This window comes from Podarcis cretensis (assembly GCF_951804945.1).
Source record: "Podarcis cretensis genome assembly, chromosome: 11".
NCBI classification, from domain to species: domain Eukaryota; kingdom Metazoa; phylum Chordata; class Lepidosauria; order Squamata; family Lacertidae; genus Podarcis; species Podarcis cretensis.
The window spans coordinates 63911294-63933227 of NC_137180.1; the positions used below are offsets into that span (position 1 = coordinate 63911294).

Sequence of the window (21934 nt, forward strand, 5' to 3'; positions counted from 1 at the left end):
TCAGCAACAGTAAAGGGAACAGTTCACCAGGAGGAACCACTGCAGGGAAACGACGGAGTCTGGCTGGAGGCACAGGCACTGGGGCCCAGTCAGACGAGTCAGTGAAGAAGTCCCCAGAGATCTTATAGCCCACAGACCCCCTCCCGCCCAAACCGGTGGTGCAACTCACTGCATCACTCCAGCTACCCAATGGACTTACCATGGAAGTTCCTATCACCATTGATTCTGGTAGTAATGCGGACTTTGTAGGAGTGGACTTTGTCAAGCAACAAAGCGTAGCACTCCTGCCGGCCACGGTGCCCCTGCACGTTGTCACGGTCGATGGCAGAGAGCTACTGGGAGGACAAGTGGTACAGCAAACGCCGCCAATGGTGATGCAAATTGGAAATCACCGCGAAGTCATCAGCTTCAACGTCACCCAACTGTCGGACACCCCCATAGTGTTGGGCATGAGTTGGTTGGACAGGCACAGTCCGGCATTAGCATGGTACCAGCGCCAATTGACCTTCGGCTCCTCCTACTGCGCAGCAAACTGCATACTGCCTACCCAGGAAGATGAGGGGCAAGAAGATGGACCGCAGTTACACTTGTGCGTGTTGCAAGCGGTACCCGACAAGTACAGAGGGTTTTTGGAGGTCTTCTGCGAGAAGGAGGCGGACAAACTGCCCCCCCACAGACCATACGACTGCAAGATTGACCTCCTGCCGGGGGCGACGCTGCCGACTGGAAAACTGTATTCCATGTCTGAAGACGAACTGCAAGAGCTCAGGGAGTTCATAGATCACAACTTGAAGCGGGGATTCATCCGGGAATCCAAAGCAGTGGGGGGCAGTCCTGTGTACATCGTGAAGAAAAAAGACACGCCCCAAAAGAGGTTGGTAGTTGATTTCAGAATTTTAAATTCGAAAACCAAGCCCACGGCTTTCCCGATGCCCAAGATCGACGAGTTGCTCGCGACGGTGAGGAAGGGACGCATCTTCACCAAGTTGGATCTACGAGGGGCGTACAATCTTATACGCATGCGGGAGGGCGACGAGTGGAAGACGGCCATGTTTACGCCCTTGGGCACCTATGAATATAGGGTTATGCCGTTCGGTTTACAAAATGGCTCCCACTGCTTCCAAGCCTTCATGCATCACGTGTTAGCATGCTCCAGCCTATCGTTGGTCCTCTGTGAGCTGGGACCTAGAGGCAGCTCTGACAGTGAGGTTTTTTGTTTTTTTTTACAAGGGCTCCTCTACTATCATAGGTAATCATAGGTCACCTCTGTCTCCACAGGTGTGTTTTGATGGTGCTTTTATTCTCCTATGCAAGCACCATGCAGACCAATGCTTCTTGTGGCGCTGGCATTCAGCTGCCAAGGTTGCTCAACGGTGCAGGACGGTTTGAGCATGTTGCAATGATTCTGGCCCAACTGCATCGGCTGCCCATTAGTTTCTGGGCCCAGTTCAAAGTGCTGGTTTGGACCTCTAAAGCCTTAAATGGCTGAGCACTGCAATACCTCAAGGACCGTCTCTCCCCATATGAAGCAACCTGGACTCTGCATTCATCGACTGAGGCCCTTCATTGTGTGTCTCCTCCACGAGAAGTCTGGAGGGTGGCAATACAAGAGCAGGCCTCTTCTGCGGTGGCTCCCCGCTCGTGACATGCTTTCCCCAGGGAGGTTTGGCTGGAGACTTCATTACATTGTTGGGATGCGTCCAAGGAAGCGGGGGCAATTTGCAGGCCCCCAGCTGGCTCCAGCCCACCAGCCGGTAGCCGGGCGATCTCCGGTCCTTGGCGCAGCATAAATCAGCAACCTGCAGCTTCAGAACTCTTCAGAAGCTGGAGCACGCTCTTATCAGCAGAGTAATTAACTCTTCACGACGGAAGGGCGGACAGAGGCATATGTAAGGGATATTTACAAGCAGTTTATTCAGCATAGATCAATACAAAGAAAACATGTCTGCTCTCCTTCATGTCTAAGAGCAAGAAGCACTAAGCAAAAGCAATACACAAACAGAAGTTCCCAGCAAGCTGTGCTGGAATGTAAGCAGACATGTGACGTACAACAATCCGCATATCTGTTCCTCTTAGGGTGGAACAGAACATCAATATCCTAACATACATATCTTCAGGTGCCAGCCAAAAATATTCCCCTTCTCCCAGGCATCTGGGCTAATTAAACAATCGATGGCCTTTTAAACTGTGTATTGGGGTCCTCGGATGAAGAGCGGTATGGAAATGTAATAAAAAAAACAAAACAAAACAGGATGATGGACTAGAGAGGCCTGTGGCCTCATCCGGCATGGCTCTTCTTACATTTTTCTGAAAATTATGTACACAAGGAATTGGTTTCCTTGGAATGAAGCTCAGTAGAGATAATGCTGTCTTTAGGATATATGGTTTTATTGGAACAACCTGAGCATAAGCTAGAAAGGGCTCACAGTCTGAGCAACTTCTGTCTTGGTTGCAGTACAGAGCAAGCAGGTCTCTGTGTCTCCATCTTCCAGCCTGCTCCTAGCTCAGCACTCTCACGTGATTCTTGGTTATTGTCCTACCTAGCACTTGGGTGAGGGCTCACTCATTTGTTCTGTGGCACAGAGCAGCTTCTTTGAGTATGCCCATCGTAGTGCTTAACTGGTCAGCCAAAAACCCCATCACCTAGACCAGTGGTGTCCAAAGTCCATTTCGGGGGCCTGCTGGTCAGTTTAATCTGGCCCCTGTGGCAGTTAATTCCCTGGGGTAAATTCAACTTCAACACCCTAAAAAACAACTCAACAGCTTCAATCCTAAAAAAAAGGTTAACAACTAACTTTGGTCGGTCCTCACGGCCCTTCACTTCATCAGATCTGGCCCTCTTTGAAAAAAGATTGGACACCACTGACCTAGACAAAGGGACTGCATTGGAAAGCTTTCCCTTACAGATTCCACCCCTTGCGATACAGGATCCCCAGAACTGGAAGGGACTTGGGGCATCATCCAGGCTGAGCCACCAAATTCCTAACAATACTATGCTGTTGCCCTTAGAAGGGCCCTTATAAATCACAAGTTTGAATGTGACACTGACTTTAATAATAATAATAATAATAATTTATTATTTGGACCCCACCCATCTGGCTGGGTTCCCCCAGCCTCTTGGGCGGCTTCCAACAAAGATTAAAAATACATTAAAATGTCACACATTAAAAACTTCCCTGAACAGGGCTGCCTTCAGATGTCTTCTATATGTCAGGTAGTTGTTTTTCTCTTTGACATCTGATGGGAGGGCATTCCACAGGGCAGGTGCCACTACCGAGAAGTCCCTCTGCCTGGTTCCTTGTAGCTTTGCTTCTTGCAATGAGGGAACTGCCAGAAGTCCCTTGGCGCTGGACCTCAGCATCCGGGCAAAAAGCCCAAAGTCCAATAGCTGCCAAAAATAAGCCACATTTGCCTTGCTCCCAGGAGGCACCGCACCTGATTTTGGAAAATCCAGGTCATTGGGTAACTTGGAAGGTTTTGTTTCTCGTCTGTGTAGGTCAGACATTTCAATGTCCTGCTGCTCTCCATTTAAGGCTAGAGGGGCTGTTACTTGGCAGGGTCAACAGCCACAATGAAGTACTGCTGAAGCCCTGGGCCGGTTCACACATGCATGTAAGCAGTGCAATGTTCAAGTGGCTGTTTGCAGCTCAACACCTGGTGGGTGGCAGTCATCGGTGGTGCTTGGCTCTGGCTTCACACAATCTGCAAGCAATCTGCTGGTGCTTGAGTGGTAAGTCATGTGAATATCCCATTACTCGTCCACTGGGAAGGCGGCGTAGCCAGGTGGATAATAGGAGGTCAGGATCAGCTGAGGGCGTGCAGCCTGAGCTGCCTGCAGTTTTTTCTGGGTGATGCAATTTAGGGTCCACATTGTAAGTCTGGGAGGAGGAAGGAGAAGAAAAACAGCACCATCAGAAAAGAGGCTCCTTCAAGAGGGAAAAGTCTTCTTGCAAATCTCTGCCCATGGTTGCTGCACTGAGAGGGATTACTCTGGGTCATCCACTAGGCGAAGCTTTCAGGCAACGAGGCTCATGGATGCCGAAGCTGATGCCAACTGGCTAGCTTGGCAGAGACCTGGAAGCCTTTAAGCTGATGCCAGAAACTGCAGGGAACAGTTTCCTGGGGGGCCTAGCACCCTACAATCCATCCATTCCAAGGCCTTCAGGTCCTAACCATAGCTGTCAACTTTTCCCTTTTCTTACGAGGAATCCTATTTGGAATAAGGGAATTTCCCTTTCAAAAAGGAAAATGTTGACAGCTATAGCCCTAACTCTCTCCCATAACCACTCCAGCTGTTTAGGACTTCTCTATATAGTGCTGAGGGACGCGGGTGGCGCTATGGGTTAAACCACAGAGCCAAGGACTTGCCGATCAGAAGGTCGGCGGTTCGAATCCCCGCAATGGGGTGAGCTTGGTCCCTGCTCCTGCCAACCTAGCAGTTCGAAAGCATATCAAAGTGCAAGTAGAAGATACCATATTTTTCACCCTATAGGGCACACTGGCCATAGGACACACCTATAACCCCCCCCCCAGCCCCCAGAACAGGCTGCTGCCCGCAAGCCTTGCGAGCCCAGTGGCAACTCCCGCCGGGCTTGCAAGGCTTGTGGATAGCTTCCTGAAGCCTGGAGAGCGAGAGGGGTCAGTGCGCACCGACCCCTCTCGCTCTCCAGGCTTCAGCGAAAGCCTGCATTCGCCCCATAGGACGCACACACATTTCCCTTTCATTTTTGGAGGGGAAAAAGTGTGTCCTATAGGGCGAAAAATACGGTAAATAGGTACCACTCCAGCGGGAAGGTAAACGGCATTTCCATGTGCTGCTCTGGTTCGCCAGAAGCGGCTTAGTCATGCTGGCCACATGACCCGGAAGCTGTCTGCGGACAAACGCTGGGTCCTCAGTGCGTTTCCCTCTCTCACAGTGCTTTGATCCACTTTAAGTGTGCAGACCTAAATTTCTAGTATGTGCTTGAAGACACGCCCCCCCCCAAATAATACTGAAAACCTGGAGGCAACCAGGGTGTGCCGATGATAAGAGCAGGAGAGACAACTGACTTCAGTTGACATCACAAACGGAGGGGGAAATTTAGAGAACTTAAGATTGTCCTTTTGAGCATGAATGACTATGAACTCTAAATGTGAAGGTACCCCTGACCTTTAGGTCCAGTCACGGACAACTCTGGGGTTGCGCGCTCATTTTGCTCTATAGGCTGAGGGAGCCGCGTTTGTCTGCAGACAGCTTCTGGGTCATGCAGCCAGCATGACTAAGCCGCTTCTGGTGAACTAGAGCAGCGCACGGAAATGCCGTTTACCTTCCCACCGGAGCGGTACCTATTTATCTACTTGCACTTTGACATGCTTTCAAACTGCTAGGTTGGCAGGAACAGGGACCGAGCAATGGGAGCTCATCCCGTTGCGGGGATTTGAACCGCCAACCTTTTGGTTGGCAAGCCCTAGGCTCTGTGGTTTAACCCACAGCGCCACCCGCGTCCCTTACAAACTCTAAAAACATGCACAAAAGCTGAAGATGGGAGAGATGGGGGGGCGGAATACTTACGCCAGCCTCTGGAGTCTGCAGTGCTGCTTCGCCAGTGAGGCACACAGCTGCCTGACGCCCTCATCTCCCAAGCTGTTCCCCCCTAAGCCCAGCTCCACCAGGCTCTCATGGGATTGCAGGACGGAGGCCAGATCCTCACACGCCCTGGCTGTGAGACCGCAAAGGTGCAACCTGCAAAGGAAGACAAAGGGGATTTTCGACATCTGGAAAGATGAAACTGAATGAAGAGAAAATATGTCCCACCCCAACAGGCAAAATAAAATAACAAACTGGGGCCTGAACATCCCAAATGCCACACACAAAAAGAGTTTGGTTATATTTCGGCTGATCTTTTTCAAATGTATACAGGAAGGTTACGCCCATTTTAATTTGTTCAAATAGCTCAGTTGCTGGAGCATGAGACTTAATCTCAGGGTTGTGGGTTTGAGCCCCAGGTTGGGCAAACGATTCCTGCATTACAGGGGGCTAGATCAGGCACACCCAACACGTTGATCATGATGGACCTGTCGATCGCAGGATTGGTTTTGGTCAATCGATTGATTGATCAATCTATCGAGAGAAGCCCAGCACACTCTAAATGGCTCCTCAGAGAGAGAAAGGGCTGGTTTAGGGAGAGAGAGAGAGAAGCCGGGTGCTCCAAGTGGCTTCTCAGATCTGTGTAAATTAATATAAAAATATACAGTGGTACCTCGGGTTACATACGCTTCAGGTTACAGATTCCGCTAACCCAGAAATAGTACCTCGGGTTAAGAACTTTGCTTCAGGATGAGAACAGAAATCGTGCTCCGGCGGCGCAGCGGCAGCAGGAGGCCCATTAGCTAAAGTGGTGCTTCAGGTTAAGAACAGTTTCAGGTTAAGAACGGACCTCCGGAACGAATTAAGTACTTAACTTGAGGTACCACTGTAGTTTCTTTTCTCACTTGTTTAGTTACTTGTCCATCTAGTAACTATTTGGATCTGTCATGATGATATCCAAACATAACTACTGTATCTGTGAAATAAATATCCCTTAATTAATTAATTACCTAACTAACTAATTAAACAAACTTAAATGACTTTGGAGGGGTGGGAGAAGGGAACATTTGCTGAATAATGAGAATGGGAGAGTGTGGTGGATCACTGCCAGTTTTTGATAAAGGTAAAGGTAAAGGTACCCCTGCCCGTACAGGCCAGTCTTGACAGACTCTGGGGTTGTGCGCCCATCTCACTTAAGAGGCCAGGGGCCAGCACTGTCCGGAGACACTTCCGGGTCACGTGGCCAGCATGACATCGCTGCTCTGGCGAGCCAGAGCCGCACACCCGGAGGTGCTTGCACCCGGAGGAGCTTTCGAACTGCTAGGTTGGCAGGCGCTGGGACCGAGCAGCGGGAGCGCACCCCGCCACAGGGATTCGAACCGCCGACCTTTCGATTGGCAAGCCCTAGGCGCTGAGGCTTTAACCCACAACGCCACCTGCGTCCGCCAGTTTTTGATACTGGGTAGTAAATCACAACATACTTGAAGTTGGACTTGCCTGTGCTAGATGGTCCTTGTGGTCCCTTAGGTAAAGGTAAAGGAACCCCTGACCATTAGGTCCAGTCGCGGACGACTCTGGGGTTGCGCCGCTCATCTCACTTTACTGGCTGGGGGAGCCAGCCTACAGCTTCCGAGTCATGTGGTCAGCAGGACTAAGCCGCTTCTGGCGAACCAGAGCAGTGCACAGAAACACCGTTTACCTTCCTGCCAGAGCAGTACCTATTTATCTACTTGCACTTCGACATGCTTTCGAACTGCTAGGTCGGCAGGAGCAGGGACCGAGCAATGGGAGCTCACCCCGTCGTGGGGGTTCGAACTGCCGACCTTCTGATCCGCAAGCCCTTGGCTCTGTGGTTTAGACCACAGCGCCACCCACGTCCCTTGTGGTCCCTTACAATTCTATGAAATTTGTTACATGCGGATCGGATTTTTGCAGGGCACTGTTGTGGAACGGCAAGAAGAGCAAGAAGAGGTGGGGGAAATAGCAGGATGGTGAAGAAGCCACTTACGTGAGTCTTTGCAACCTGGACTGTGGGTGCTTCAGCCCCTCGCACAGCTTCCTGATCCCCTCATCGCCCAGGTTGTTCTCTCCCAGATCCAGCTCAGAGAGAGACGGCTTGGATGCCAGGACCTCTGAAAGGGGCTCACATGCGCCAGCCGTCAGGTTGCAGCAATGTAGCCTGCAGGAGATGGAGGTGAAAATGAGCTCCAGAAAGGGGCTTTGCAGCTGGGATAGGCGCTCACAGCGCCAGGCTGGGATGTGACCATAACCTTTTCCTCCCATCGTTCAGGAAGCACAAAGCTTGATCAAGGGAAGTAATAGTGTCACTGTATTCTGCTCTGGTCAGACCTCACCTGGAGTACTGTGTCCAGTTCTGGGCACCACAGTTCAAGAAGGACACTGACAAACTGGAACGTGTCCAGAGGAGGGCAACCAAAATGGTCAAAGGCCTGGAAACGATGCCTTATGAGGAACGGCTAAGGGAGCTGGGCATGTTTAGCCTGGAGAAGAGGAGGTTAAGGGGTGATATGATAGCCATGTTCAAATATATAAAAGGATGTCACATAGAGGAGGGAGAAAGGTTGTTTTCTGCTGCTCCAGAGAAGCGGACACGGAGCAATGGTTCCAAACTACAAGAAAGAAGATTCCACCTAAACATTAGGAAGAACTTCCTGACAGTAAGAGCTGTTCGACAGTGGAATTTGCTGCCCAGGAGTGTGGTGGAGTCTCCTTCTTTGGAGGTCTTTAAGCAGAGGCTTGACAACCATATGTCAGGAGTGCTCTGATGGTGTTTCCTGCTTGGCAGGGGGTTGGACTCGATGGCCCTTGTGGTCTCTTCCAACTCTAGGATTCTATGATTCTAATGAGAGGCTTGTGGGTCTCATGGTATGTGATCTCCTCTACCCCGAATACCCATGAGGGAGTTTTGGATATTGGCATCGAGTCTCATGAAGATGGCCAGCCACGTGCCGCAGATGAATTCACAGGCAGCCATGTGATGTTGACATCCACATAACCATTGAAATTGTTTCTACATATGAAAGTGCTTTGGATGGTTTTTTTCAAATAACAAATGATCATGGTTTTCATAAACGGAATGGTGTCATTGTTTTTATTGCTGGTTGTTTCTGTTGTGAAATTGCTTTGAGATATTTTATGGGAAGCAATTCATAGACGGAATAAAATAAATGAAATAAGATTAACAGCGGGATGTGGATATCTCCGTCACAGGGCTACTTCCCCGACATCTGGTAGCCAGAGACATACTGTTTGCAGCAGCAGGTGCCACGATTTTGGTGATCAGAGCGATGCGCTCGTGAAAGCTACAAGTGGTTATGATCATTTGCTGTGAGCATAGGATTCCCCAGCCCAAATTTCACTTCCAAGTGTGAACTTACTGAGTATCTTGGCAGAAACTGAACTCAGTCTCTTCACCTATAATATGGGGCTAATCATACCAAGCTCCCTGTTAGGGAATGGTCTGAAGACGAGGACTGGGGAATACATTCCATGGCAGACCAGCTTCTATCTGATGGAGAGCTGGCAGGGAAATAGTCACCCCCCCCCCTTGTCCATAGCATGTTCAGAAGCAGAGGAAGAGACAGGAGCTGAACAGCTTGGGGAGGAGTTACCCAGTTACAAGATAATGACAACAGAACCGGAAGGGAGGGGGCAGATAGTGGTCTTGTTCTATTTTGTTAATTTTTGAGGAGGTTTTTTTTTTTTAAGGAATGCTTTCTCTTTTATGCAAGCTCCTCTGGTGACCACTTTCATTGCGTCCCATAGGAGGGGGGTTGTTATATTGTCTACATCATTTTCCTTAAGGTAGTTTTGTAGAGTTTTTGTGAGACTCTCTCTAATTTGTTTGTTTGTAGTTAGGATGGGGCTGAAGGACCATGATGGGGTGGCTTGTGTTCCCTCTCCTATTTTAACGGTGACTTCTACTGGGGCGTGATCTGTGGTTTTAATGTTACCTATGTTTGTTGATTCCGCTAAGGGGATAGGGGGCAGATAGTTGAGACATCACTTGAGACTGTGGAGGACACCCCTCCCCTCAGACTTGGAGGTCCGAACGTATCAGAGAGCAAAGGAGTCAGAGGGAGGGAGGAACGACCCGTTGGTGCCTAAAAATGCTGCGGAAGTTGGAAGGAAGATTAGACAAGCCAACTGCCCTCCTTGCAGAAAGCTGTGCATTTCTGCTTGCAACATGATGCTGTAATAAAAGTGCATAAACTTCCTCCAATCTAAAGTTACAATACTAATTATACTATGGAAGTGAGAGCTGGACCATAAAGAAGGCTGATCGCCGAAGAATTGATGCTTTTGAATTCGGGTGCTGGAGGAGACTCTAGAGAGTCCCATGGACTGCAAGGAGATCAAACCTCTCCATTCTGAAGGAAATCAGCCCTGAGTGCTCACTGGAAGGACAGATCCTGAAGCTGAGCTCCAAGACTTTGGCTACCTCCTGAGAAGAGAAGACTCCCTGGAAAAGACCCTGGTGCTGGGAAAGATGGAGGGCGCAAGGAGAAGGGGACGACAGAGGACGAGATGGCTGGACAGTGTTCTCGAAGCTACCAGCATGAGTTTGACCAAACTGCAGGAGGCAGTGGAAGACAGGAGTGCCTGGCGTGCTCTGGTCCATGGGGTCAGGAAGAGTCGGACACGACTAAACGACTAAACAACATGGTCTTTCCTTCATTACATATGCATTAGGCAAGGAAACAAAGGACTTTCTAAGCAGCCCCGCCGCACGTGATCTCTTTGCATTCCTTTCTACCTAAGGGGGTTAGGACATTTGAAGGTACATCTCAGAACAGCAAGGCATGTCTCCTTTTCAAATGTAGACGCTTAGGAATGTGTTTGCAACCTTGGGAGTAAAGCTGCTCCTAGCACAAGATAAGGCACAAGCCTCTAGCCTGGCTAGTTAGCTGAGCTTATAGGTCTCTATGTGCATCAAAAGGACTATAAATCTATCAACTGTTCACTAATTCTTATCTGTGAAGCTACTGAAGTGAGGGTAGGACTCTCCACACCTGCCACTCCAATACGGAGTGGTTCTAAGGATATTGAAATGGTGTGATGTGGTTTGAGTGTTGGTGCTGACCTTGAAAGCCCTAAACAGCCTCGGTCCTGTATACCTGAAGGTACATCCCCACCCCATCATCCAGCCCGGACACTGAGGTCCAGCTCCAAGGGCCTTCTGGTGGTACCCTTGCTGCAAGAAGTGAGATTACAGGGAACAGGCAGAGGGCCTTCTCGATAGTGGTGCCTGCCCTGTGGAACGCCCTCCCACCAGATGTCAAGGCAATAAGCAACTATTTTACTTTTAAAAGACACCTGAAGGCAGCCCTGTTTAGGGAAGTTTTTGTCTGACGCTATATTGTTTTTGATATTTGGTTGGAAGTCGCCCAGAGTGGCTGGGGAGACCCAGTCAGATGGGCGGGGTATAAATAATAAATTATTATTATTAAGTTATTATTGAGCACCTGCTAGATCTGTATCCCATGTATTTATAATACCACATGTTGTTGTTTAGTCATTTAGTTGTGTCCGACTCTTCATGACCCCATGGACCAGAGCACGCCAGGTTACACACATTACACACATGTTAAAGGTAAAGGTAAAGGTACCCCTGCCCGTACGGGCCAGTCTTGACAGACTCTGGGGTTGTGCGCCCATCTCACTTAAGAGGCCAGGGGCCAGCACTGTCCGGAGACACTTCCGGGTCACGTGGCCAGTGTGACATCGCTGCTCTGGCCAGAGCCAGAGCCAGAGCCGCACACGGAAACGCCGTTTACCTTCCCGCTGGTAAGCGGTCCCTATTTATCTACTTGCACCCGGAGGTGCTTTCGAACTGCTAGGTTGGCAGGCGCTGGGACCGAGCAGCGGGAGCGCACCCCGCCGCAGGGATTCGAACCGCCGACCTTTCGATCGGCAAGCCCTAGGCGCTGAGGCTTTAACCCACAGCGCCACCTGCGTCCCTACACACATGTTACACACCCATATATACAAAGAGCCATATATATACAAAGAGCCATATATACAAAGAGTCACCACAAGATCCTGTGGCAATTAGTTCCATAGGACACACTGTAAGAGTGAGCACTTCCTTCTTGTTATTGTGGGCGAGGCAAGCAGAGGCACTGCAAAAACGTTCTTGCTTCTGAGTTGGCTTTAAAAGGGGATGAAATAAATTCATAAAGCATAAGGCTGCCCATGGCTACTAGGAATGATGCTATGTGAAGGCCTTAACCCTGGGGCAAGTCCACCAGAGGTGAAAGAACGTTCCTTCAGTTTCCTTACATTTCCAACACTTATTATCTGACAGGTGATATATTTTTGCTAGCTTGACTGGGGTCATGTACCACCTATATATCATTTTCATAATATTTTCTTTCAAGGCATTACATGCCGTAAACTTCATACCGGTGGTCCATAACTTTTCCCAGTCAGCAAACATGATATTATACCCAATATCCTGTGCCCATTTTATCATAGCTGATTTAACCGTTTCATCCTGTGTATTCCACCTCAACAGCAAGTTATACAATCTTGAAAGTAACTTAGTCTTAGGTTCTAACAATTCTGTTTCCAATTTCAATTTTTCCACCTGGAATCCTAACTTTTTATCCAATTTAAAAGCCTCTTTAATCTGAGCGTAATGTAACCAATCTCGCACTTTGTCTTTTAGTTTCTCCAAACTCTGCAATCTCCAATTGTCTCCATCTCTTTCTAATATTTCCCAATATTTCGGCCATTTGACCTCCATATTGGGTCTTTTCAAAGCCTTAGCTTCCATAGGTGATAACCACCTTGGGGTCCTGTTTTCTAGTAAGTCTTTATATTTTGTCCAGACATTAAACACTGCTTTCCTTACAATATGGTTCTTGAAATTCTTATGAATTTTAACCTTGTCATACCACAGATATGCATGCCATCCAAAAGCATTGTTAAATCCTTCCAAGTCTAAAACATCAGTGTTTTCAAGAAGCAGCCAATCTTTCAACCAGCAAAAAAGCTGCTGATTCATATTACAACCTTAAATCTGGCAGGGCAAACCCCCCTCTTTCTTTAGCATCAGTTAATATTTTAAACTTAATTCTGGGCTTTTTGCCCTGCCAGACAAATTTAGAAATGTCTCTTTGCCACCTCCCGAAACACTCCATTTTGTCCACAATCTGTAAAGTCTGAAAAAGAAACAGCATCCTTGGCAATACATTCATTTTTATAGCAGCAATTCGGCCCAACAAGGAAAGTTTCAGTCTTGACCAACTTTCTAAATCCCTCTTAATTTCTGACCAGCACTTTTCATAATTGTCCTTAAATAAACTCAGATTCTTTGCTGTTATGTTCACCCCTAGATATTTTACTTTTTTGACCACGTTTAACTCTGTCTCTTTCTGAAACCTTTCTGACTCTGAAGCTGTCAAATTTTTTTCCAATACCATAGTTTTTTGTTTATTTAATTTAAATCCCGCCACCCGACCAAACTCTTGAATCAATTGTAATGCCCTTTTCGTACTAGATTCTGGCTCCTGTAGGGTCAAAACTAGGTCATCTGCAAAAGCCTTAAGTTTGTACTGTTTCGCTCCGACCTAAACAAAGGTTGTTTGTTTAGCTTTCGCTTTAGCCGCTCTTGTTTTCCCAGTGCCACTCATTCCAGTTTTGTCTACTAGTCAAGGTCAAGCTAAATATGTTCCCATGGGAATCCAGCAGCCCAGAGGGTAAACAGTCAAATAGGAGGACAAGAAAGAGAAAGTAAAGTCACATGCAAATGTAAATCCAAAATCCTCTAGAGGGAGTTCAAGTATATCTTGAGGGAAAAAGCCAAATTGTCAAAGTCAAATTAATTTCCAAAGAACCTTCAATTTTTCTTGTAGTTAGCAGAGTTGGTTTTAAAAGCACTACAATGTCTCTAGCAAGTGCCAGAAAAGATGTTTCAGTGTAGCAGTTCCAATAACACTCAGATTATAGCAAACCCAAGTAACAAAGTATCAAAGTCTGCAATCTGACAGTTCTATTGATCAGGCAGTCCAACTGCCTGGGCTTCTTAATAAAATTGTAATTCCAAAAGAAGAGGTAAAACAAAGTCCATATTAAAAAGTAAATCACTGATATATAATGAGCTGAAAAAGGTATTTAAGTATAATTTCCTTAAGAAACCAGAGGCCTTCCTTCTGGGCATTGTCGGCCAGAGGGTGTTAAAGAAGGACCGAACATTATTTATGTATGCAACAACAGCAGCAAGGATACTTGTTGCCAAATATTGGAAAACTCAAGATTTGCCCACGCTGGAAGAATGGCTGATGCAACTGATGGACTATATGGAGCTAGCGGAAATGACCGGCAGAATCCGAGACCTGGGAGAGGAAGCAGTGGAAGAGGATTGGAAGAAATTCAAGGACTATCTTCAAAAACATTGTAAATTACATGAGTGTTAAGAAGGATGAGAGATTTGAAAATAACAGGGCACCATAAGGTTAGCTGAAAAGATTATGAAAATGAGTGAATTTCATGAGAAAGATATACTTTGAATAAATACTATGTTAAAACAAGGTATTTAAGATTTAGATAAAAATATTCAAAGCTAGGGATAAAATATTTGAAATGTGTACAATAAGAATGGAAACAAGGTGATAAGTTGCTGGCTAAAGTTCTATAAATTTGGAACGTAGGAGCGAGAGATGTGAGGAAGTCCAAAAAAAAAGAAAAAACGAAGAAAAGATGGTTGTTATAAGATGTAAAATTCTATGTTTGTTTCTTTTTGGTTTGTTTTCTGTTTATTCTGGCTTGTTTTTGTTTTCTTTTTTCTATTGTATTAATAAAACTCTTAATAAAAATTAAAAAAAAAAAGGAATGATGCTATGTGCTGCCTCCAGCATCAAAGGAAGGGCGTTTCTGGGGTGTCTCTATTTTAATGCTGGAGAAGAGGGAGACACGTACCGGAGCCTCTGTAGTTGACAGTGTGGATTGAGAAGCCCCTGGCATAAGTGGATCACGCCCAAATCACCCAGTGGATTTTCACCCAGATCCAGACCGGTCAGACACTGATTAGCCACCACAACAGAGGAAAGATCTTGGCCTGCAGCAGATAGGAGCCCACAGCGGTTCAGCCTGGAGAAAACCGAAAGCAGGAGGATTAGGACAAAGGGCAAACGGTATCAGTATACATCTGTAAAATGTTCCCATTTAGTGATCCACAAGTCAATATAAACCTTTGGAAGCTCTCTTTGGTTTTCTGGTTTTCTGGAGCAGGGAGCCTTCTCTCCTGGCAAGGGCCTCTGTTTTGGGGCAGCCAGCCATAGAATCATATGTTTGTAGAATTGGAAGGGACCCTGAGGACCATCTAGCCGAGCCCCCTGTGATGCAGGAATATGCACCTGTCCCATACAGGGATCGAACCTGCAACCTTGGCGTTATCAGCACCACGCTCTAACCAACTGAGCTATCCAGTCATAGTTCATTTGTGAGGGGGAAAGGCTGCTAACAAAAACCACAAGCCCCATCTCTGACTCCCTGCAACTTCAGCCAAAATAGTGGCCCACTGTAGCCTTGTAAAACAGTAGCCATTGCTTCCCGTCTCCCAAGCTTCTGCCACCTGAAGCAGTTCCCTCACTCTGCTCAATGGTAGGGCCGTCCTTCTAATTTGAGCCCTGGGTGGCTAAACTCACTGAGTCACGAGGTGAGCGCCTGTTCTGGACAGAGGGCCACCCTACTTAAGTCCCATTGACCCAACAAGGATCCTTGGTGGGTCTTTCAGATGCACTTACTGGATCTCCAAGGGCTTCAGCAGTCCTGGCAAGAGCTGGCGGAATGCTATGGGCCCCAACTCATAGCCAGAGAGCCGAAGCGAGCAGAGAGAGGGAGAAGCTGTTAGGCAAAATGAAAGAGCAGCAAAATCCAGCTTGGAGAAGAGCAAGTCTCGGAGGTCCAAGTCATGGATGTGTCTCAGGATGCTCTCGGCAAACTGAGGGTCCTCCGTCTCGTAGACGCAGTGGCAGAGCTCCAGGAGTTGCTCCCCTCTCCCAAAGGACTGACGTGTTGCTTCCTGGTCCACCCATCTCAGCATCTCCTGCCAGAGCCTGGTCCTGGACATCTTGCAACCCCATGCTTCTTGCAGGAGGTCCATCCTCTTTGCGTTGGAGAGGCCAAAGAGGAAACGCACCAGCGTGAAAGAGTTGCCTCTGCACTCTTTCTTGTTTCCCAATCCCTCGTTCAGGATCCTGAATGATGAGTCCCCATCTGTGTCCAGCAGGTAGAACAAGGCTGCAAATAACTCCTGGAAACTTAAGTGAACAAAGCTGTAAGTTATTGCCACATGGACATCTTTCCGGAGGACAGAAAGGGTTTCTGAGTCGGAACAGCCAACGCAATGTTCTTTCAGCTCTTCTTCGCCAAAGCTCACCTTCTTATGGAGCACACCATCCTTGGCTAAGGAGCAGAGACCTTTCAAGTTGCTCAGCTTTGGGTTGCAACCCAAGAAGCAGATGAGGAGCTGCAGGTGGATTTCTGTAACCGTCGCAGTCTCCGGGATAGCATTAAGGAGGTCCTTTTGGGGTTTCCGCCTGAAGGCGATGCAGAAAATACAGCACAGAGCAGGGAGTAAGCATAAACTGAACAGAGTTTCATTCCTTCTCACGATTTCAAAGGCACGAGTGGCGTCTTCCTTGGCCTCAAAGAAGCGTTGGAAATATTCCTCCCTCTGAGCCGGTTGAAATCCCAACACTTCCACAAACCACGGAGACCTCAAACATGGCAGTAGGGCCCCCAAAGCCATGGGCCTTGTGGCCACAATGAGATGGCACTTGGGAAGGAGCCTCCTCCTGAGTAGACCCATCACCAAAGACACGGCAGCCTGCTTTTTGTGGGGGTCGCTGCACGTAACGTCACCTGGAAGCCTGCTGGCCTCCAGCTCATCAAAGCCATCGATGAGGATGAGGATGCTGTCTTGGTTCATGAAGACATCCTCTGCTAGGAAAGTTCCTGGAAGGCAGCTGCTGAGTACCAGCTCAGCTACAGTCATGGGTCCCTTGCCATAGTTCACTGCTTTGCAGGAGATGTAAAAGACATGCTCGAACCTCTCCTGCCAGAACTTGCCAGATGCCCAGTCCAGCATTATCTTCCGCAGGGCTGTGGTCTTCCCCACCCCAGCGGGTCCAAGCAGCACAACGGTTCTGGAGCTTTCTCCCTGAGCGTCTGGACCAAACAAATTCTCCATGCTGACTTCTTCCGGCCTGTCTCCTTGGTGAACCTCCAACTCTCGTTGCTTCCTCTCCATGGCTGCAACCTCCTGGGTTCCTTGTTGAGGATCCCGTTTCCTGCAGAAGAGCAACTCTGTGTATCTTTGGGGGAGGCTCACCACTTGGCCAGAAGGGGAGTCACATTTGGGAATGCCCCCAAAGCTCTCTTGGATACAGCTTTTATATTTCTTCCTGAGATCTAATGTAATCACACAATGAGAGCAGTGTCAGGGGAGGGGCCACAGCATGGGGAAATAAGTTGTTTTATTAGCAAGTGCCATCTTTTTCTATTGATTGATTGATTGATTGATTTTCACATATTACATTACAATACAGATGTATCAAAGCCAACACCATTTCCTCCCCATCCCCCCGTACATTTACATTTATATTTCCTCAATCCATCGTATTATTCTTTTTTCCTTCCTCCCACTTCCCTCCGCCCCCACTCAATTTCCTCCACGTTATACAATTTACAATAACCTTTGCATTCTACAATCTTCTCAAATCATCTATATGTTCTTATTATCTTTCCTTGCTAATTTTTCTTCCATCCAGTACTTCACATTTTAAACTAGGCATATTAGCGTGTCCAATATTTTGCCATATAGTCATCAAAACATTTCCACTCCTTTTTAAATTTTTGATTCAACTGGTTTCTTATTACAGCAGTTAATTTTGCCAAAATTAAATGTTCGTTTAGTTTACAAATCCATTCCTCCTTTGTGGGTATAGTTTGTGACTTCCACCTAGCAGCAATCACTATTCTAGCGGCTGTACTTGCATATAGAAAAATCCCCACCCCTGTGGTATCTCTTCATCTATCAATCCAAGGAGATATGTCTCTGATTTCTTTGTTATTGATATTTTCAACATCTTCTTTAGTTCTTCGTGTACTACTACCCAAAATTTCTTAATTTCCTCACACCTCCACCACATATGTATTGTTGTTCCTATTTCTCCACCCTTTCTCTATTTCTGTCTATAAGATGCTCCCATGTATAAGGCCCCCCTATTTGGGGGGGGGGCTCAATTTTAATAAAATGAGGGGAGATGGCCCAAAGTTGTTGAACTTTTCACCCCATGCAACCTTAGTAAGCAGAGTGCAAGTCTCTTACCGTTCCGTTTCCATTTCTGGAGCCTGGTGGCCGAATCCCGCAAGCTGACCGCCTTGAGGACGGCCACGGCCACCTCCCAGGCCCCATCCTGGCCATAGGCATCTAAGAGGAGCCAGACAGTATCCACTGTGTCTGCGCTTTCCAGCTTGTTCCGGGAGATTTTGGCTCTGCCCTCCATCTTCAGGAAGCACAGCTTGTTCTTGAACCTCTTGAAGTTCTCTTCGGAGAGGTTGTCCAGGGCAAAGAGGAGGGCATCTTCCAGGGGTTCTCCTGAATCTTCCATTTCAAGTCAAGAGGTGTCTGTAAATGGGAAGCGCAGGGGGGGAGAGACTGAGTTAGACTGACTCTGTTCCTGGGCTTGCTATCTCATTGCACACACACAAAAAGCAAAAACCTTATCCAGGTGGCATTTTCATTCTGCTAATCATCAACTAAAGGAACAGGCCACAGTTAAACATTAAAAGAGCCACAAAAGGCTCCCGTAATGTAACTAAGAATCGAGACCCAACACTGAACAAAGTATTAAAAAGGCTTTATCAATTAGCTTTTGAAGTTTCAGCTATATTTAACTTATTTATTCTTTTATTACATCTCTATCCTGCCTTTCCTGTGAAGTAACAAATTTAAGGTCTTATATATATATATATATAATAAATGTTCATAACCGCATGTATAAACCATATGTCTTAAACCCCACAGAAAAAGTCCTGAAACCATTTTGTCCCTCCCAAACTGACCTCAAATATTTCTCTGCAATGTCGAAGGAAAATGGAAAAGCCTCCCCATTGTCTTTTTGTTCACAAATCCTGTCTTAAGGGTATGTCTGTGTATGAATAGGGTGAGCCTGTGACTTGGCTCAGGAACTAAGTATTTATCATTACAAAAGACAGGCCAGGCTCCCCAGGCAATCCAATCAAGTGACCATTAAACAGGTAACCTGGCAGGCAGGAGGTAAACAACGCACTCAGATTTCTGTTGTAGACCGCCCTTTCTGTGATGTAGGTATGATGTTTTTGGGGGTGGTCTTGGACTCCAGGGCGGGCAATTCAAAATGTCTATATAAGGGTGGGCACAACTTGGTTCTGGGTCTTCCTCCTTTCCTGCGTGTAAGGGGAGCACCCTGTTGCAACAGATCAATAAAGATCAGGCTTAGGAGCTGCTTTCCTTCTCAATGTTCTCTGTTTGGCCTGTTATTTTCTCCGACCGATGGAGAACCTACAAAGGACTCTATAAGGGCTCTTGTGTCCCCCATAAGGGAATAAGGGCAGATTTTTGTTTATTACACCTACAAGGAGCTGAAGGTACATGCACGGGTCTCTTGTGTGTCCCCCCCCCTTTATTTACCCTCCCTAAATTTTGTGAAGTAGGTCAGGATGAAAGGAGGTGAATGGCCTAAGATCACCCACTGGGCTTAATGGATGAATGGGGATTTCAACCCATATCCACCAGGCCCTTGATTCCTTACCACATATTAAAACCACCTGTGTAAAGTTCTTAAGAAAATATATATTTTGTTGCCTTCAGAAAATAATTTCAGCCCCCTGTTTATGTGAGCAGATGATGCAATTAACAGAGATCTCTGCAGGCTGTTTTGGGTTTTGAGTAAGTATCTGCAGGCTTATATGCAACCTGTATAAAATCAGTTTAGTTTGTTTTTAAATGTTGAATATTCATGTGATGTCTGGTCTTTGTTTTTATAGCTCCCAAAGCAGGCCTTTAAATAACAGTTGGACAAAATGTGTAAGGCTGTTTTGAAAATGAAATTTGTTTTTCTTTACGATTTAGTCTCATAACACAATCCATGAGAGGGTTGGGCTTAGAGGAAAACACCAATAAAAAGAAATGTATTCAAACCCAGTTACAATGTATTTATAGGTCAGTATGTGGGCTTGTTCCATTTTTAAAAAGGCATTTGATTCCAGAACTTTAAAGATCTGTGTTTTCTGGTATGTTTTGTATGAAATTGTTTCAGCTGAGCTGTTTTTTTGATCACCACCAATTGTGAAAATGGCAAAGCGGTGAAAAACGGCTGCCTGAGACCATCTTATTTTTATATGATATATATTTCTGAAACCACATGTAAAAACACCAGCCAAGCCCCACAAATAACCCAGAGAGGCATTTTAAATAAAAGGGCACATTCTACTTATGTAAAAACACACTGATTCCCGGACCGTCCGCAGACCGGATTTAGGTGGCGATTGGGCCGGATTCGGCCCCCGGGCCTTAGTTTGCCTATCCATGGTCTAAAGGCTCTGAGGACTCAAGCTCCCTTGAGAGAAGAAAGGAACTGGTGATGGAGGAAGGCTTTTCCCCACTGATGGCACTGGATCCCACAAATCACTGGCCCCATCCACCAAGTCATCTCCCTCTACCTGTGCTCCCCACTCGCTCCTCACGCTCCTTGATACCTTGAAATCATCACCTCCTTTCCCCCACAGAAGCATTGCAGCGCAAAAACATGTGGTTTCTTTCCGAGGCTAAACGGGGATTTCCCCTTAAAACAACTCTGCATTCCTGTTCTCGTCGTTCCTTTTCTCTGCGCACTCTCTCTTCTGCCGTTATGAGCCGTCCCAAAATATTTGCCCGGTCCAAAATGAGAAGTGCACTTGCCCACGGTTCACATGGCACGACACACTCCTTGCTCAAGCCTCGCTAAGGTGATTGGGGTTGCACACCTCTGGATGAAGGTTGAGCAGGGGAAAAATAACCTCCTGTCACAGAGATCAGATCCTTCGCCTCCTGTGCCACCCTTAGCAGCACCCAAATCCACTGACAGATGAGTCACCTTTATGCAATACCATTAATAAGAACGCCAGCCCGTCTCTTGCGGTTAAAAAAAGACCACACTGACATTGTTTTTTGAGGAAGGAAGGCCACACAGAGTTTTAACAATGCACAGCGATGGAAGTTCCTCGTGGAGCTCAGAGCAGACTGTCTGGCAGCTCTCACAGGACGAAGCAAAAGCAAAATCCAACCCTCAACTCCCCCTCCATGGCCCCAAGCTCTGGCAGCGTCGCTTATGATGCAAGAGTCACGCGAAAGGCTTGCTGCAGAAATGCCCACATGCAACCCTTTCCCTCCTCTAAAAAATTCCTTGGAGTTTTTTAAGGTTGCATAGCCATCCATTACGTAGGATATAGCTGAGATTCCTAATTGCAGCGAGTTGGACTAGAGTGTCAGTACGCCTTTCAACCAATGTGCAGTGACTGGGCTCAATAACTGGTTCTGCTCTGAATGGGCTAGGCGACTGGAGCACTTTCAGAGACTTTCCAATCCTGGAAAGCAGGTCCCAGTGCACTGGACTCACAACTGTGCATTGTGAGCACCAGACTCAGTGGAGTATAAATAATGCACAAGCTAGCCATGAAGCATAGCTTATTTTATTTCTTTTTTTTAAAATAATTTTTTATTGACAGGCCAATCACATCATATTATTCAAATCACATTGGTTCCAAATTATACAGCCATATTTTTTAATTTTTTGGGAGTACCCATATATCAAGCTCCGCACGAGTCCAAAATTCCAGCTATTTCCAGACTTCACTTATTTTACTGCATTCATTAATCAGTTCTATCCAGTTCAGACCAGATAGTTCTTTGTATATTTTCTTCATCTTGTTGTTATCGTATTCCTTTCTTTGCGATCTCTGATGATTCTCATAAGCCGACTGAAAGCTGGTTTCTCTCTGTGTGTGGGTTTAGTCCAGGACCGCCCTGTTCAGCACCTCCGTAGACAAAATTAATCATCATTGTCCTTTATTTTTCCAGGCTAGCAGAATAAATCAAATAGATCAGGGGGCTCTGTCAGGTCAAACTTCAGTTTCAAACTCCTTCTCCTTCATGCATTCCTGAATCTCCGCCCCCGTCTTTCTCTTTTCTCCTGCAGCCTGTCGTGGCAAGACGCCATTTTTTGACTGCGTCATAAATATTCTTCAGCGTCCACCGATCTTTTTTCCATCTCCCACATAGCTCTTAAACTTCTGCTTATGCTTCTTAAAAAAGCGCAA

General features: G+C 46.8%; 1 protein-coding gene across 1 annotated transcript; it reads right to left on the minus strand.

Annotated features, from left to right (window-relative positions):
- Nucleotides 1-1890: 1890 nt before the first annotated feature.
- LOC307226213 (NACHT, LRR and PYD domains-containing protein 3-like) lies at nucleotides 1891-20930 on the minus strand. Its single transcript, XM_079994787.1, has 7 exons — nucleotides 20779-20930; nucleotides 17925-18224; nucleotides 15337-17005; nucleotides 14510-14680; nucleotides 7575-7745; nucleotides 5552-5722; nucleotides 1891-3878 (listed from the first exon to the last, which is right to left on the minus strand). The coding sequence occupies exons 2-7, from the start codon at nucleotides 18205-18207 to the stop codon at nucleotides 3752-3754; spliced, it is 2592 nt and encodes an 863-aa protein (XP_079850913.1). The 5' UTR covers nucleotides 18208-18224; nucleotides 20779-20930; the 3' UTR covers nucleotides 1891-3751.
- Nucleotides 20931-21934: the final 1004 nt, after the last annotated feature.